Here is an 18,038-nt window from a genome sequence, read left to right as displayed (position 1 = left end):
GTGGGATGAGGCCCACCTAGTAAGAGCTCAAATTATTTGTTCATTTATTCCTTTTTAATTTTAGGACAAAGATGTGTTTAAGCTTTGCAGTGTTTTCAGATATTTTCTTTCATCATATCTTTGTTCCAATGACTTTTTAGAATTCTCTCCAACCTTGGAGAGATTCATGGAATCATCGAGTTGTAGTTTGCTTATGACACTTGTGGTATCTGTTTCAAATTTCACCAGAATGGATGTCCAATGTCCATTACATGGTATGGAGATTGAAATTACATGTGCCTCTTTCCTTTGATCCAGAGAAAACGTGGCACATGAAACCAAAGCAAAATATCTTGGCAGCCACCCCCGATAATTTGCTAGTATACCAAGGAACCAAACAAAATGAGGTCGCATCAAGGTTGGTGGGTGTTTAGTGATGTCAAGCCAGAAAAGTATTTGTGTGTATGTCATTTTATTCAAAAGACAAAAACCACAAACGTTTGAGCAAATATCTGCAAACATCTCACCTTTGGCTCGGCCTGTTTATCATTCTGCCATGTTGCTGCCATTCAAGGTTCAAATCCCATACACTACGTTCCTCTGTTGATTCTCTAATCCTTTACATTCTTATAAAAGTAATCTGATGTCTTGTCCTGTCTGTCTTGCATGTGATTTCTGTATTTTAGCTTCATCGTAAGTTTTGGGGGAGGGGAGAAAGGGAAGGAGGAAAAATTTACCTGTGCAAAGGGTTCTTTGACCTCAGTTTTGCCTGGGTAAAAAAAAAGAAGTGAATTGTAATACCCTCTGCCATAATCACCAGGTGGCTCTACACGGTACACATTTACATCGAGAATGTATGCCCCTCTCCCGGGCCCACACATCCCCCAATGCGGCTGCGGCCACATAGCCTATGTTACCCCCCAGCCAAAGTTGTATTTGTATTTGTACCCCGAGTAAAGTGGATAAGTGTTTATAGCTGGGGTAGCCGGCGTTGCTCAAGCGAAAAAGAAACATTAACAAATTTGAAATGAGGGCAAATATAATGGAAAATCAATTACATCCAAATCAAAATCCATCACAAATGTCAAATCATCATTTTACCTTTTCATTGAATATATGCTGCTGAATGTGCCATTCATCACGTTTCTGAGTTAAGTATGACGAGGCTCAGGAAGAAGAAGAAGAAGCCTTACCACCAACTTCGACCACTTCTGGAATTGTTTGATTAATTTTTGTGTTTAAATGTCTGGTAATTGTTTTGTATTTATTTATGCGAATGTGTACTTGTATATAACTGTCATGAATCAAAAAGGCTTAGGCACTATAGAGCGATTTATTTATTTATTATTATTATTTTCAATTTTTTTATTTATTTATTTTTAATGTTTAAAAAAAGTTTTTCAAAAAAATTTGTTTTTGCCTAAAACACTCCCAGGCACTCCCTGATGAACCTCTGAAAGTTTGACGAAGATCTGTTCAGCCATCTCTGAGTAAAATGGTGACACACGCACCCAGACAGACCAACGGCTCTCTCATATAGTAGATTATGTATTTATTTTTATTACCCTGAACAGAGGAGAGGCCCGTTGCATTTGGGTTTGTTTGTTTGTCCATAATGTGTTAATCGAGACCACAATCTTTACATGTTCTTTTTTTCTTTTTCAACAGAGTACCTCTATATTATATAAGGTATGTGCAATTAGAAAGCGAGTCTGGCTTTAAAGTATGTACCGTACAATTAGAATGCGAGTACGTCTATAAAGTATGTACGTACAATTAGAATGCGAGTACGTCTATAAAGTATGCACGTACAATTAGAATGCGAGTACGTCTATAGAATATGTACGGTACAATTAGAATGCGAGTACGTCTATAGAATATGTACGGTACAATTAGAATGCGAGTACGTCTATAGAATATGTACGGTACAATTAGAATGCGAGTATGTCTATAGAATATGTACGGTACAATTAGAATGCGAGTACGTCTATAGAATATGTACGGTACAATTAGAATGCGAGTACGTCTATAGAATATGTACGGTACAATTAGAATGCGAGTACGTCTATAGAATATGTACGGTACAATTAGAATGCGAGTACGTCTATAGAATATGTACGGTACAATTAGAATGCGAGTACGTCTATGTATGGTATAATTAGAATGTGAGTACGTCTATAAAATATGTACGGTACAATTAGAATGCGAGTACGTCTATGTACGGTACAATTCGAATGTGAATACGTCTATAAGGTATGTACTAAAACCACCTTTAGAGGCCATAACTATAAGGTATGTACTATAGGGTATAAAACCACACAAACACCACACATAACAAGTCTTGGTGAGAATCTGCAAACTTTGATTGCTTTTTCTAGTTATTATTATTGTTATTATTTTTAAAAATTGACGATGCATTCCTAAACCACTAAACGGACTATTATTACCCCGTCCATGACATTGCTTTTCTGGGTGGAAACAAATGAGTTGAAAATGGATGGTTGAAATTCGGGGTGTTCCCAGAAACCTTTTTATGATTACAAAATTTTTTAATAGCCCACGAGGTTCAGAGGGAGGAAGGGAGAGATGCAAATTCTTGAGTCCTCGGTCCAGGTATAAACTGTCATCGTGGTGTTTCACAGGGAGGGCCATTCATCAGTGTGTGTGCCATCCCTAGGATGGGCTTTAAACTGGGCATCCCATCTGTCAGCATTTGGTGGATGTGGAAGATCCGACGGTTTCCTTCGTGAAGAGTCGGCAAGCTATCACCGGCATAATGGCCAACTTCTTGCCCTAAACTTAATCGACCATCAGGCCTGGCCAGCCAGTTTATGAAAGACTTGGGTCAAGTTCCCCTCTGCCAACTCCACAAGAACGTGGGAATGATTTTGACTGTTAAAGGAGAGGGAATCAATTAATGAATGGACGGTTTCAATGTTTCCTCCCCTCCCCTCCTCTCCTCTTTCTCTCCCTCTCTCCCCCTCCATCTCTCCCTCTCCCGACCCCCTCGGTCTCCCTCTTTAGGCATTGTACTTTTAAGGTCAAGTGTCAGCGTACACTACAGGGAGTCACTTTGTTCACTAGCATTTGGTTAGGAAAGATTCACCTTGCTGCCTCCTGAATGGTAGAAGTCAGGTTAACACAAGTCTGCATTGAACGAAATGCCAAAATAAACATGCAACACAATGCCGCCGTGTAAGCATGAGCAAAAGCTGTCATTCGACTATTTTCGGCTTTAGCACGGGATAATAGAAGTCATTGTGTTGTGGGATTTCTTGTTGGTGTTCCTAAAAAATAAAATAAAAAGTGAATTGTAAAGAATTTCCTCTTGGATACTTTTGCAATTAATTTGAAATTTCAGACTATTATTACCCTGTCCAAGACATTGCTTTTCTGGGTAGAATCATTCAATCAATCATCAGAGCCAAGTAAAATGCTTGCTTTGTGAACAATATCCTATCCGAACCTAATCTATGTGGGTTTTAAGCCACAGCTGAGCAACTTGATTGTGCAGGTAAAGGTCAACATGAAATGCATCTGTCAAATATATTACCCAAGCTGCAATATCACGCAGGGACACAATATCTCTGAACGTAAAACATGGCGCAATCTTGCACTTGCAGCAAATATTTTTAGACTGCATCCACGATGATAGTGCAACGCATTAAATGCATGGGAATAACTCTTTTCTCCCTCCTCTCCCCCATTGCTAAATTCATTAATAATCAAGAATCTAACCAAAAACTGGCGTCAAACACCTTTCATGAAAATGTAGCATGTTAAGCTTGCCAGCACAGAAGCCGAGGAATATAGGAAATATTCATTACGTTTTTTTCTCTTTTATCGAGTTGGCCAGTGGTAGGTGGAGATTAGGAGGGTGATGAGCAATCCTGACCAGCAACCAGGCTTCAATGATGTAATTTAGGCCTTGCTTTGCTTTAACCTTGCACTTAAGTCTACAATAGATTCTGCAGGTTGGTTTCCTTACCATAGGAGATTGATGCATTCTTAAACCCTCATTGGGCATTGACCCACTGACCCAGCATGGCTCATTGTCCATTTGATACCATTAATAGTCGTATGGAATGTTCAGACATGCCTCTTTTCACGAGAAATTGCAGTTTGGTGAAGCGGTTTAGTTTTCGTCGACTTGTCAATGTTGCAGGTGAACTCGTAATACTGGATTGCTTGCTAACAGTAGCAGGCATGACTGACCTGACTATAACAATCTAAATTCTCCTGATCTGGCACCACAAAGCACAGACTTGCTTATAATTTTTTTAAACTTGTTACTCTCACCACGTACTCCTACTAGTTACTCCGACCACAAATCACAGTTACTTCTATGGGTCATTGCCACTCGTGCTCTTGAACGAAGCTGAAGGCTCCTGCATTCCTTTAGGTACACCTATCGAATGGTACCTGTATTTATCCATGTTAGTGAATTGTTCCCCGGTGTGTACCCCGGTTTAGAATAGGTACACCGTATCCCTGCGTGTCGTAAGAGGCGACTAAAAGGGTTGGCGTCAGGAAGGGCATCCGGCCATAAAAACATTGCCTCAAAAAGAGAACCATGACAATTACAACGAGATATGGGCAGGGTACAGCCCGAAGTACCCCGTGGGGGACCCCACTCCCTCTCGTCAAAACTCAAGGTGGAGAACCCGATCGAAGCATAGGGTGGAAATCACTCCATTTATGACGACGAAAACTCTGATGCCTGACGTGGAGATCGGTTTCTGAGGTTTGGGACGTGGAATGTAGGGACAATGACAAGGAGATCAGGAGAAGTGGTGGAAGTATTGGTCAGAAGAAGAGTGGACATATGTTGTGTGCAGGAGACAAGATGGAAGGGAAGTGGTGTGAGAATGGTGAAGGGTAGGCAGGGACAGAAATACAAGTTTGTGTGGCAAGGGTGCCCAGAAGGCGTGAATGGTGTTGGTGTCCAGTTTTCTGAGGAGTTTGTGGACAGTGTGGTGAGTGTGACGAGAGTGAGTGAAAGGTTGATGGTGAAAATGATGATTGGAAAGCTCTTGGTGAACGTCATCTCGGGATATGCTCCGCAGGTTGGTCGGAGCGATGAAGAGAAGGACAAGTTCTGGTGTGCAATAGAGAAGCTGATGGAAAATGTGAAAGATAAGGAAGTTGTTGTGGTAGGAGGAGACCTAAATGGACATGTGGGAAGGAGTATGGACGGTTTTGAGGGAGTTCATGGGGGTTACGGATATGGTGTGAGAAATGGAGAAGGTGAAAGGATTTTGGAGTTTGCTGATGGAGCTGATTTGTTGATTTGTAATACTCAGTTCCAGAAAGAGGATAATAAGCTTGTTACATACACGTCAGGTGGGTCGACGACAACCGTTGACTACCTGATGGTGCGTAGGCGAGATAGGGGGCACCTCCAGGACACAAAGGTGATCCCGGGGGACGAGGCTGTTTCACAGCACCACTTGGTTGTCTGCGACATAAGGTTGAAAGGTGCGAGGAGAGCTCGGCGGGTGAAGTACCAACCGAGAATGAAGGTGTGGAGGTTGAAAGAGGTTACAGTGGGGGAGGCATTAAAAGAGAGGCTGAGTATGGTAGAGGATGATGTGGTTGAGCTTGAAAGTGGTTTGATGTCAATGAAAGAAAGTCTGTTGGGAGCCGTTGGTGAGGTATGTAGATGGGCAAAAGGACCACCGAGGCACTGGGAAACATGGTGGTGGGATGATGAAGTTGGAAAGAAGATTGACGAGAAGGGGAAGAAGTTCAAGGAGTGGCAGAAGGCGAAGGGTACGGGGGCAGAAAAGGAAGAGCATGAAAGTTATAATGCAGCCAAGAAGGCTTTTTTTTTTTTTTTTTTTTTTTTTTTTTTTTTTTTGTATACAAGATCGAGGCTCGTGAAAGAGCGAACATTAATCACACAGAAAGACAAACCGACACATAAAACATATAACATCGGGAGCGGTAGACAAGATGGGGAGAGAGGGGGAAGGACACAAACACAACATTTGAGAGCAGGGACCGAGAGACATGGAGACATCGAGAGATCTGAGAGAGGGCGAGGGCTTTGGGGGGGGGGGGGCATGGGAAGGGGGCGGTGGGAGAGGTATAAAACATATGGACACTGCCAGGACTTCCAGGAAAGAAGTTGGAATTTCAAACAAGGTGGATCTGGGGTGAATTAGCGGGGGTAGAAAAGATCAAGGTTTTGGATGGGGGAAGATAAGAGATGGTGGTGAACAGCTGTTTTTTTTTTTTTTTTTTTTTTTTTTTTTTTTTGTTTGTATACAATATCGAGGCTCGTGAAAGAGCGAACATTAATCACAGAGAAAGACAAACCGACACATAAAACATATAACATAGGGAGCGGTAGACAAGATGGGGAGAGAGGGGGAAGGACACAAACACAACATTTGAGAGCAGGGACCGAGAGACATGGAGACATCGAGAGATCTGAGAGAGGGCGAGGGCTTTGGGGGGGGGGCGTGGGAAGGGGGCAGTGGGAGAGGTATAAAACATATGGACACTGCCAGGACTTCCAGGAAAGAAGTTGGAATTTCAAACAAGGTGGATCTGGGGTGAATTAGCGGGGGTAGAAAAGATCAAGGTTTTGGATGGGGGAAGATAAGAGATGGTGGTGAACAGCTGTTTTAAAGACCTGGAGGGAGGAGTGGGATTGAAGGGAGTGAGGGAGTTTGTTCCAGAGGCGGGAGAAAAGAGGAATGAAAGAGTGAAGGTGAGCGGAGAGCCGAGATTTCGGCAGTTTAACCATCAGAGGGTTGCTGGCAGATCTTGTGCGACCTGTAGGAATATTTGGGGGACAGAGCACAGAGAGAGCTGGGGGTGCAAGGCCGGAGAGGAGTCGGTAGAAGACAGAAAGACCACCTACCTGCCTGCGGTGAGTGAGTGAAAGGCCCTCAGAGATAGCTTCATCGCGGGAGATTCCAATAATTCTGAAAGCTTTGGTTTCAACAGCGTGAAGCCGAGCTAGGTGTGAGGCAGGAGCACCGGCCCATAGGGGAGAACAGTATTCCATTGAGCTGCGGATGAAAGCCTTGTATGTGGTGAGGAGCTCAGGTGTGCCGAGGAAGGACTTCGCACGACGGAGGATGCCCAGTCGGCGACTGGCTTTGGAGGCCAGCTTGGAAATGTGGTTTTCCCAAGAAAGATCATGGCAGATAGTGAGACCCAAAATCTTGAGCGACAGAACTTCTTGGAGAGGATTGTTGAGAAAGTAGATGGGAGGGTTGTCCAGTCGATCTTTTCGGAGAGACATAGTAAGAGTGTGAGATTTGTCAGGATTGAAAGACATGTTCCACTTGTTTGACCAGTCTGTGATTTTGTCCAGGTCTTCAGAGAGTGAGGAGGCAGCAGACTGCCGATCTGAGGGAAGAGGAATGGAGCGGCAGAGAGTGGAGTCATCAGCAAAGAGATAGAGAGGATTTTCGAGAGAGTCAGAGAGATCATTGATGAAGACCAGAAAAAGCACGGGGCCCAGAACACTGCCTTGGGGAACTCCAGCCTGAACAGGAAGAGGAGATGAGAGAAACCCATTCAGGGCCACACGTTGACGACGACTAGAGAGGAAGTCCGCCAGCCATGCGTGGAGATTTCCATGGATACCAAAAGAGGAGAGTTTGGTGAGCAGAGCGGGGTGCCAGACCGTGTCGAAGGCACGTGATATGTCGAGGGAGACAGCTCTAATTTCCTGTTTGGCATTGAGGACCTCCATCCATTGTTGAGACAGCAGAAGCAGCATGTCCAGAGTAGAGTGACCTGGTCTGAAACCAAATTGATGATCAGAGATCAAGCCATTGGAGAAGAGGAAAGATTTCATATCAGAAGCAATGATGGATTCCATGACTTTGCTGATAATTGGGAGAAGGCTGATTGGTCTGTAGTTGCTAGGATCTGTTTTTGCACCTTTTTTGTGCAAAGCGGTGATGTTGGCTGATTTCCAAGCAGATGGCAGTTGACCTTGAGCAAAAGAGAGGGTGAAGAGAACAGAGAGAGGGTGAGATAGAGCAGCAGAGCAGGATTTTAGGACCCGTGGGCTGATGCCGTCGGGTCCAGTTGCAGAATCAGAGTCGAGGGTTGACAGAAACTTTTCCACCTTGTCAGGAGGAAAGGACACGGAGTCCAGGAGCAGCAGGGTACGACTGGGTATGGTGGGTACAGAGAGGGATGGGTTTGGGACACAAGATTTAGAGGCAAACACAGAGTTGAGGCATTCAGCTTTTTCACGTGCGGAGTCAGCTGTGTAGCCGTTTGAGGTAAGGGAGGGGATGGAGGGGGAACAAACACCAGAAACGGATTTGACCAGACGCCACCAGGATTTGGAAGAGGGAGACAGATAAGAGAGTTCGGTCTTGAGAACGGAGAGATATTGTTTCCTGGCTCTCCTGAGGGTGGACACACACTTGTTTCGGGCTTTGTGAAAGGAAATGAGATTTCCTTCCGTTGGATTTGCTTTCCAGGAGACGAAGGCAAGTTGTTTCTGGGCAACAGCCTCACCACAAGATTCCGTGTACCATGGACGGGAGGAAGGGTATGACAACTGAAGACGAGATGGGATAAATCTGTGCATGAGAGAGAGCAATTTACTTTGGAAGAATTCCCAGGATGAGTTGATGTCAGAGGTGGTAGAGATGGGAGACCAGTCCAGATGATTGATGGCTGCTTGAAGACCGTGCCAGTTGGCCTGAGTGAAATGCCAGACTCGTCGACGCTGAGCAGGCTCCCTGAGGATGGTCAGAGAGATGTCCACTTTAACAAGGACATGATCAGATGTTCCGATCGGAGCAGAAGAAGAGCAGCAGACATTTTCAGGGAAGTTAGTCATAACCAAGTCCAGAAGAGAAGATGTTCCGTTGACTGAGATCCGGGTCGGGAAATTGACAGATTGTGTCAGTCCCAGTGAGTCGCAGAAGTCCTTTGCTGAGGAGCCATGGCTGGTGAGAGAGGTACCCACACCCAGCCAACTGGCATGATGACAGTTGAAATCACCACATATGAGGAAGAGAGAGTTGGGATGAGTAGATAGAAGTTGGTCCATATCATCAGACAGCGAGATGTAGATGGAGTCATCACTGTTTGGTGGACGGTACAACACACATATGAACAAGAGGTGGGAGCGAAGGGGAAGCCGTAGCCAGAGGTATTCCTGGGGGTGAGGTGGAGAGAGTGCAGTGCAGGGCGAGTGAGGAAGAGAGTTTTTGATAAAGATAGCAACCCCGCCTCCAGGACGAGGCTCAGGTCTATCATACCGGAGGAGGGAGTAGCCCGGGAGAGATACTATGGAATCAGAGACATCATAAAGGAGGAAAGTTTCTGTTAAGCAGATCACGTCTGGTTTGACAGAAGCAACCTGTATGGAGAGATCGGTTAAGTTTGAACGAAGGAAGGCTGCAAAGAAAGAGGTAGCAAAGGCGCAGGAGGCATGTCGGAAAATGTTCGGAGAACGCTTGGATTTGGAAGAGGGTCAGAGAGCGGTATTCAGGATGGCAAAGCAGATAGCGAAAGAGAGGTGTGATCCATGCATGGCTTGCGGACTTCCTCTCTGGTCGTAGTCAACGTGTGGCCCTGAATGGATTTCTCTCATCTCCCCTTCCTGTTCAGGCTGGAGTTCCCCAAGGCAGTGTGCTGGGTCCTGTGCTTTTTCTGGTCTTTATCAATGATCTCTCCGACTCTCTGGAAAATCCTCTCTATCTCTTTGCTGATGACTCCACTCTCTGCCGCTCCATTCCTCTTCCCTCAGATCGGCAGTCTGCAGCCTCCTCACTCTCTGAAGACCTGGACAAAATCACAGACTGGTCAAACAAGTGGAACATGTCTTTCAATCCTGACAAATCTCACACTCTTACTATGTCTCTCCGAAAAGATCGACTGGACAACCCTCCCATCTACTTTCTCAACAATCCTCTCCAAGAAGTTCTGTCGCTCAAGCTTTTGGGTCTCACTATCTGCCATGATCTTTCTTGGGAAAACCACATTTCCAAGCTGGCCTCCAAAGCCAGTCGCCGACTGGGCATTCTCCATCGTGCGAAGTCCTTCCGAGGCACACCTGAGCTCCTCACCACATACAAGGCTTTCATCCGCAGCTCAATGGAAGACTGTTCTCCCCTATGGGCTGGTGCTCCTGCCTCACACCTAGCTCGGCTTCACGCTGTTGAAACCAAAGCTTTCAGAATCATTGGAATCTCCCGCGATGAAGCTATCTCTGAGGGCCTTTCACTCACTCACCGCAGGCAGGTAGGTGGTCTTTCTGTCTTCTACCGACTCCTCTCCGGCCTTGCTCCCCCAGCTCTCTCTGTGCTCTGTCCCCCAAATATTCCTACAGGTCGCACAAGATCTGCCAGCAACCCTCTGATGGTTAAACTGCCAAAATCTCGGCTCTCTGCTCACCTTAACTCTTTCATTCCTCTTTTCTCCCGCCTCTGGAACAAACTCCCACACTCCCTTCAATCCCACTCCTCCCTCCAGGTCTTTAAAACAGCTGTTCACCACCATCTCTTATCTTCCCCCATCCAAAACCTTGATCTTTTCTACCCCCACTAATTCACCCCAGATCCACATTGTTTGAAATTTCCAACTTCTTTCCTGGAAGTCCTGGCAGTGTCCATATGTTTTATACCTCTCCCACCCCCCCTTCCCATGCCTCCCCCCCCAAAGCCCTCTCCCTCCCACAGATCTCTCGATGTCTCCATGTCTCTCGGTCCCTGCTCTCAAATGTTGTGTTTGTGTCCTTCCCCCTCTCTCCCCATCTTGTCTACCGCTCCCGATGTTATTTGTTTTATGTGTCGGTGTGTCTTTCTGTGTGATTAATGTTCGCTCTTTCACGAGCCTCGATCTTGTATACCAAAAAAAAAAAATACTGTTGAATGCAGAGAATGAATGGGATGGCAACATAGAGAGTAACCCAGTTTTAGGACCGGCATAGAAGATAACCGAGAAGGAAGTTGAGGAAGCGATTAAAGCAATGAAGAGTAGAAAAGCGGGAGGGCCGACGGGAGTTGTGGGAGATATGTTGAAGGCAGCGGGAAATTGGGGTGTGAAGAGAATGACAGAGATCTGTAATCTGGTGGTGAAAGAAGGCCGCATTCCAGTGGCTTGGGAACTGAGTACCCTCGTCCCTCTGTAGTCTATACAATGGGAAAGGTGGCCCTCTGGACTGTGGCTCGTATCGAGCGATAACGTTATTGGAGCATGGAATGAAGGTATTGGAAAGGGTGTTGGAGAGGAGGATAAGGAAGAAAGTGAAGATTGACGAAATGCAGTTTGGATTTATGCCAGGAAGAGGAACGACAGACGCACTTTTTATTGTGAGGCAGTTGCAGGAGAAGTACATGGAGAAGAGGAAGAAGTTGTTTCTTGGGTTTGTTGATCTGGAGAAAGCATTCGATAGGGTTCCACGTGAAGTAGTGACATGGGCATTGAGGAAGTTAGGAGTGTAGGAATGGTTGATCAGAGTAGTGATGGCAATGTACAAAAGAGCGCGCACAGCTGTAAGGACGAAGGACGGGAACAGTGGTGAGTTTGAGGTGAAGGTGGGAGTGCATCAGGGGTCGGTACTAAGTCCACTACTATTTGTAGCTGTGATGGAGGTGCTGGCTCGGAAAGTAAAGGAGGGTTTACCGTGGGAGTCGTATGCAGATGATCCTGGTGTTGATTGCAGAAAGTATGGATGGACTGAAGGAGAAGATGAACAAGTGGAAGGAATGTATGGAGACGAAAGGTCTGAAGGTGAATATCGGAAAAACAAAGGTGATGGCAAGTGGTAAAGCATGTGGTGAGGTGGAAAGAACTGGGAAGTGGCCATGTGCTATGTGCAGGAAGGGTGTCAGAGTGATCTCGATTCAATGTGCGCTGAGTGGGTTCATCAAAAATGTAGTGGTTTGAGAGGGTCATTAACCAGTGTGGCAGCTACATTCAAGTGTAAGGTGTGCACAGAGGGAGCTGCATATGGAGGAAATGTTGAGTTGGATCTTGGAGACGGCGTGAAGCTGGAAGATGTGAAAACATTTTGTTACCTAGGAGACATGCTGAATGGAGAAAGTGGATCAGACTCGGCAACGGTTGCTAGAGTGAGATGTGCATGGAAGAAGTTTCGGGAACTGAGTGGCGTGCTGACGAGGAGGGGAGTGTCGTTGAAGCTGAAGGGAAAGGTGCATGCTGCATGTGTGAGAAGTGTTATGATTTATGGGAGCGAGACATGGGTAATGAACGTAGAGCAGCAACGAAGGGTGGAAATGCGAATGGTTCGGTGGATGTGTAGAGTATCGTTGAGAGAGAGGAAGCCAAATGATGAATTGCGAAAGATGATGGGAATAGAGCCTGTGATGGATGCTGTGAAGAGAAACAGTTTGAGATGGTTTGGTCATGTGTTGGGGAAGGATGAAAGTGACTGGTTGAGAAGAGTGATGGAAATGAATGTGGAAGGAAGTAGAGGACGGGGAAGACCGAGAAAGACTTGGCTAAAGATGGTCGAAGAAGAAATGTGGGCCAGGGGGTTAACAAGGGGAGATGCAGAAAATAGGGCAAAATGGAAAACATTGTCATTGAGGACCGCAAGGCTAACCCCACTCTTGCAGGGAAAATGGTCTTTTAAAATGCCTGTTGTTGTTGTTTCGTGAATTTTATTTTCTGTTCCTTTTTAATGACTGTATGCCATCATTTGCACGTTTCTTTAAACCCCACTACCTTCACCCTAATTCACCTATTTTGTTTTCTTTTTTCCTTTGTTTCCTTTTGACCATTCAGCTATCAGCGTTTACTGCAGGCCATGGTGGTGTTGGAAGCGCAGCGTTCACAGGCGGTTCGAGATCTTGACCACTTAAGTCAACACCAGCAGCAAGCACTCGCCAACCCTATTGCCTTTGTGGAGAAGCTACAGAATAAGGTTTGCTTCAACACCGTAAAACCCTCGCTCTTCCATGACTTGTCTCAGTCTTTTATGAGAAAAAAAAAACCCCAATTAAAATAAAGGCCAAGTTGTGTAAATAGCAAACATTAATTGAAATGCATAGCCATTTGCAAACCTTATCACTGATGCTTTGTGGTCTTCCTTTGTAGAATATTTTCATCAGTGACATGATCAACATACGTTATTTATCTCTGCCTTTTGCTACCATTGTTAAGCAAGAATAAAAATTGAATTGACTTGCCGTAATAACCATTCACGACTATGAAAGAATAAACTCAAAGCAAGACTCTTAGGAGTAAAAGTTGTTAGGATTGGAACTTTTATTTGGCTGTTGTTGTCAGATGTTTATTTGAGTTAACCTGGTGATGTGTTGTGTCTGGGTTTTGTTCAGTTTGCTGTTCTTTTTGTAATCTGCTCATTGCAGGTTCAAATAATGTACACCATGGAAAGGCAATGGCAAACCACCCAGTGTATTGTTTCCATCATTGCTTCAAATGCAGTACTTGCTCTTCTTATTTGGAATGGTTGTATTTTTCAGTATACACTATTTGGGGCTAAAAAGAAATGATCCAAGCTGTTTTCTTCAAATTTGGAGCCATAGATGTACAGTACATATTCCAGTTTAAATTAATTACTCATGTTACAGTAACTAAAAGCCTTTCACACAGTTCACAGCAATTTTTTTTTTGAAAAAGATTGTGTTTTGAGAAGTTTTGTTCTAAAAAACACGGAAATGACGAAATTTCCGTGTTTTTGCCTTTTATCTTTAAAGGCCAACATCTCAGGGAAGACAAAATATATTAAAACTTTGCACATAACAAAGGAAGACCAGTTTTGAGTTGTTCTGTATCACCAAAAATTCAAAAACATATTTTACTGTTAGAAGCATACTTTTAAAGGGTGTTTTCATGTTTTTTGACTGTTTAGTGCATATGTAGTGCCTAAATTGCTCTAATTTATGACTTGTGCAGTTAGTGTAGGTCATATTTTTTTGTGTTTCAATTCAGAAATGCCTTCAAAGAAAGAGGTTCCATGCTGACAGGGATATTAAAAATCTAATTGCTTGTCTTAGTGAAGCAGGCAAGACATATTCTGAAATCCACAAGCTCCTGAAGAAGGAGAACATCCCTATTTGTGTGCATACTATAAAGGGAATAGGTCTACAAGTCCAGAAAACTGGATCTACTGCAAGGAAGAAGGGATCTGGCAGGCCGAGAGCCACTACAAGTGAAGATGACAGGTGACTGAAATTCTTCGTTCTCTTGGAAAGAAAGAAAAGTCTGTCTGTCAGAGGTCAGAGGAGTTCATAACTGCTGAAAACAAGACTGTTTCCAGAAGGACCATCACAAGAAGGTTGACTGGTGCTAGTTTTGCCTCAATAAGATGTGCTAAGAGTCCTTTATTATCCAAAAAAAGAAAAACATTCAGGACAGATTGCATTTTTTGGCTGAATATGATGGGAGCTCAGCTGTGATTCAGACTGGTTTCAGAGAGTTCTGTGGAGTGATGAATCAAGCGTTCAGCTTTCCAGTGATGCACCAGAACGTTACCTTTGTAGATCTGGTGAGATTCAACCCTGAATTCATTTCAACAACTGTAAAGCATGGAGGAGGTGGAATCATAGTCTGGGGTGCATTTTCATTTGCTGGTGTTGGTGAGCTCATAAGGTGTGAACAGTCAGTTATTGCCAAGGAATGCCAGAAAATATTAGAGAAAGGATTACTTCCCAGCATACAAAAGTTATATCCTGGAGAGAAAAGCAAAGAAGTCACAACTTTGGGAAGCTGTCAAACATGAATGGGACAATATTGGCATTTCTTGGTGCAAGAAGCTTTGTGAAAGTTTGACCAAAAAACTGGATTATTTAAATAAAGTTAAGAGAATTCCACACTGATTTGTAGTTATTTCTGCATTTTCTGGAGTTTTTTTTTTTTTAATGTATGCTTGTATGGATAAATGTATGGATTTAATGTATTTTTTATTTAATGTTTCTGGAGTTTATGACAAAAAATGTTTAAAAATTCACTTGGCTCATTTTTTTTGCCCCAGAATGTAGATGTAAAATATTTCATATTTTGGTTATTAAAGGCAATTTTTTATTTTTTTAAAGCAGATAATGAAATACATTAACCAGATATATCGATGGATGTAGTTGTGTTAAAATCCTCTACAAATGCAAAACAACCAAGAAAGACATTCGGTCGTGCGCATACCTCTGCCAGGCTAAACAGTTTGTTTTGTATCCCACTGATAGGCCGGATCTGCATCTGGACCAGAACCAACATCTAATCAGCTTGTTCTTGTCACCTACCCAACTCACCCACACAGTTCTGTCAATCCATCCATAACATTTTGAGACATCGTGCTGCATATCATTTTTGGGCCCATATCTCAATGGTGAAGAATCACTTAAAACATTTTAAAAACTCTTATCTGGATGCGGATTCGGATCTTCACCAAAATTGAATCAATTCGTCCTTGTCACACACCCAACCTGTCCACCAAGTTTCGTCGGAATCCGTCCATAATTTTAAGATATCGTGTTGTATGTCGTTTTTAGCCCCGTCACTGGATGGTGAAATAATGGCAAGGCCTGGCGTTTGACTAAGGTTAGTAATGTACAGGAATATGGAATTTGGCTGTGGTGCCAGCGATAGCTCACCTACCCTTTGCGAAGGACACCGTTTGATATTTAACATCCACCAACTAATGCCAGCAGGTGTGACGCCCATTTAATAATCACCCGAGGGACGGTACACACATTGATGGTGGTGTTGGTTTCATAAATAGCCTGTGGCTGCTTGGCTACATCATTTTCTAGTGGCCCAGCTGTGCCGCTGATGCAATGCCCGCTATTACCAGTGAGCTGGTGCTCATTTTGTTGACCATTCTCGTTTACGTTCATCTTTCAATTTAAATTATTTTGTGGCCTTTATAAAAGGTTAGTTCTGTTCCACTCTTGGTTTTATTCAGAGCCAAAGCTCTGAGCTACTTGTACCACCCACCGCAAAATGGTGGTGCAATATCGAGCATCGGAGGTTGGATTTGCATCAAAAGAGTGCAGAATATTTTGTGAAATTAAATTTGGCATCAACATTTTTATGCCGTCACCGGGTTGTCCGTCCGGCTGTATGTCCGTCCGTGATAGGTTTTCGTTACCACGATAACTTGAGAATGGCTGAAGGGATCTTAGTCAAACTTGGTGTAGGTATGTATAATGAGGTAAAGATGAACTGATTAGATTTGGGGTCACGAGGTCAAAGGCCAAAAGTCAGAGGTCATGTTAGGTAAAAATCCTGTTACCGCGATAACTTGTGAACCAGTGATGGGATTATCACCAAATGTGGTACACTTATGTAGAATGATGTAAAGATTAACTGATTAGATTTTGGGGTCAAGAGGTCAAAGGTCAAAGTCTGTAAAAGGTCTATAACCTGAGAACGGCTGAAGTGATCTAATTCAGACTTGGTGCAGGTATGTATAATGATGTAAAGATGAACTGGTTTGATTTTGGGGACAAAGGTCAAAGTCCATAATAGGTCTATAACTTGAGAACGGCTGAAATGATCTAATTTAAACTTGGTACAGGTATGTATAATGATGCACGCATGAACTGATTGAATTTTGGGGTCAAGAGGTCAGAGGTCATGTCAAGTAAAAATGTGATAACTTGAGAACAGCTGAAGGATTTAAAGCAAACTTGGTACAAGTATTATATTGATGCAATAATGTGGGCGGAGGCATATCGGTCGACTTCGTGACGTCGAAGAGTGTCTTTCTAGTTCATGCCTGTTCTACTGTCATTTCAAAAGTGAATGTTGAGCTTTGCCTGCGTGCGCAGCTTTTCAAATGCAGCGCGGGAAGTGGCCACCATAAATGGGAAACAGACGAACGCATGGAAAGACACTATGGTTCGTGATATATAGAAGATATTGTACACTTCAAACTTCCCACAAATGTTTAATGGGGAATAGCACCACAAGAGTGAAAATAACCCAAACTTTTGCACAGTACTTTATATACATACATACGTCATCATTGGCCAAACATCATAACTGTTTTTTTTCCTAGTCTCATGTTTGGTGCGTCTTTGTATGCAAAAAAAGGCCAATACGTGGTGCACATTGTCTACTGCAGTTGGGGCATTCAAAGCTGGAGGTATAATCTGTTTGAAGTGTTGTTTTTCTCCTTTCTCGCTTTTGCTTTGCCCTTTCAATTCGCCTTGTCTTTAAGGATAGAACTCCATCATTTACACTTTTCCTCCCCTCATTTATGTCCAGTGCTATAGCTGCCCATGATATTTCCATTGGATTACAGTCCTTCCAGTCCTGTTCACACAGGATTTTTTTTTTTTTTAAAGTTAAACTTTGGCCTTCCAATTTTGTGGATGCCCTAATCTAGAACTCCATAATGGATCGATTTGGGCAGACGCTCGTCATTCATATTAGACTGGTGGAAAAATGTTCAAATTCCACTTCAGGGGGTACGGAATGTTAGGAGCAGGCATCCATGTCAGCTAGTTAATATGACCCATACTGAACATATTTCAGGTGGATGCCCATTGATTTGGGCCTTTTTAATTTTTTTATACCAAAAACAAAATGGCCGGACAAATAGAAAATGTATAACTTAGAAAATGTCTGATAACTTCAGTTGTACTGAAGCTGTGGTTCTGAAATTTGACATATATCATCGCAGCAATACCAGTAAAGTGTCCAAGAAGTATTAGGCCATTCCATAACGAATTGATAAAGTTATATACAGATCAGTCACAAAAATGTACAAAAAATCTCAAAGCTGAACTCTGTTAATTTTCAAATCACGCGACTTATCTTGACTTTTACTGTGGGTATGTTTGTGTAGTTTGGTATATTTTACTCCAGTGATACCAGTAAGATGTCCTGCAAATATCATGCCAAACTATACATATTTGATAAAGTTATGTGCATATTTATATACAATAGTCAGATTTGACTATTAAGAAAAATGTTAACCTTTACCAAAAATATGGTTCTGAAATGTTGCATTTGTATCTCATTGATACCTATGAATTGTTCTAAATATATGAATTGTCCTAAATATATTGATGCAAAGATATTATGTTTTAATCACATGTTAAAATCATTTATTATATAATAAATTATTTTAGCATAAT

General features: G+C 43.2%; 1 protein-coding gene across 3 annotated transcripts in view; it reads left to right on the top strand.

The window, feature by feature from the left end:
* ZZZ3 (zinc finger ZZ-type containing 3) overlaps positions 1–18,038 on the top strand; it is a 157,294-nt gene that overhangs the window by 35,697 nt on the left and 103,559 nt on the right. For all 3 annotated transcript variants that reach the window (XM_068124854.2, XM_068124852.2, XM_068124851.2), the window contains exon 3: positions 12,721–12,859. In XM_068124854.2, coding sequence (XP_067980955.2) covers positions 12,721–12,859 — 139 coding nt within the window. The remainder of the gene's footprint in view (positions 1–12,720; positions 12,860–18,038) is intronic.

This window comes from Myxine glutinosa, chromosome 8 (assembly GCF_964187855.1).
Source record: "Myxine glutinosa chromosome 8, kmMyxGlut1.1, whole genome shotgun sequence".
Classification (NCBI taxonomy): Eukaryota; Metazoa; Chordata; class Myxini; order Myxiniformes; family Myxinidae; genus Myxine; species Myxine glutinosa.
Note: the sequence above shows the minus strand (reverse complement) of the source record. Positions and strands in the feature narration are given on the sequence as shown.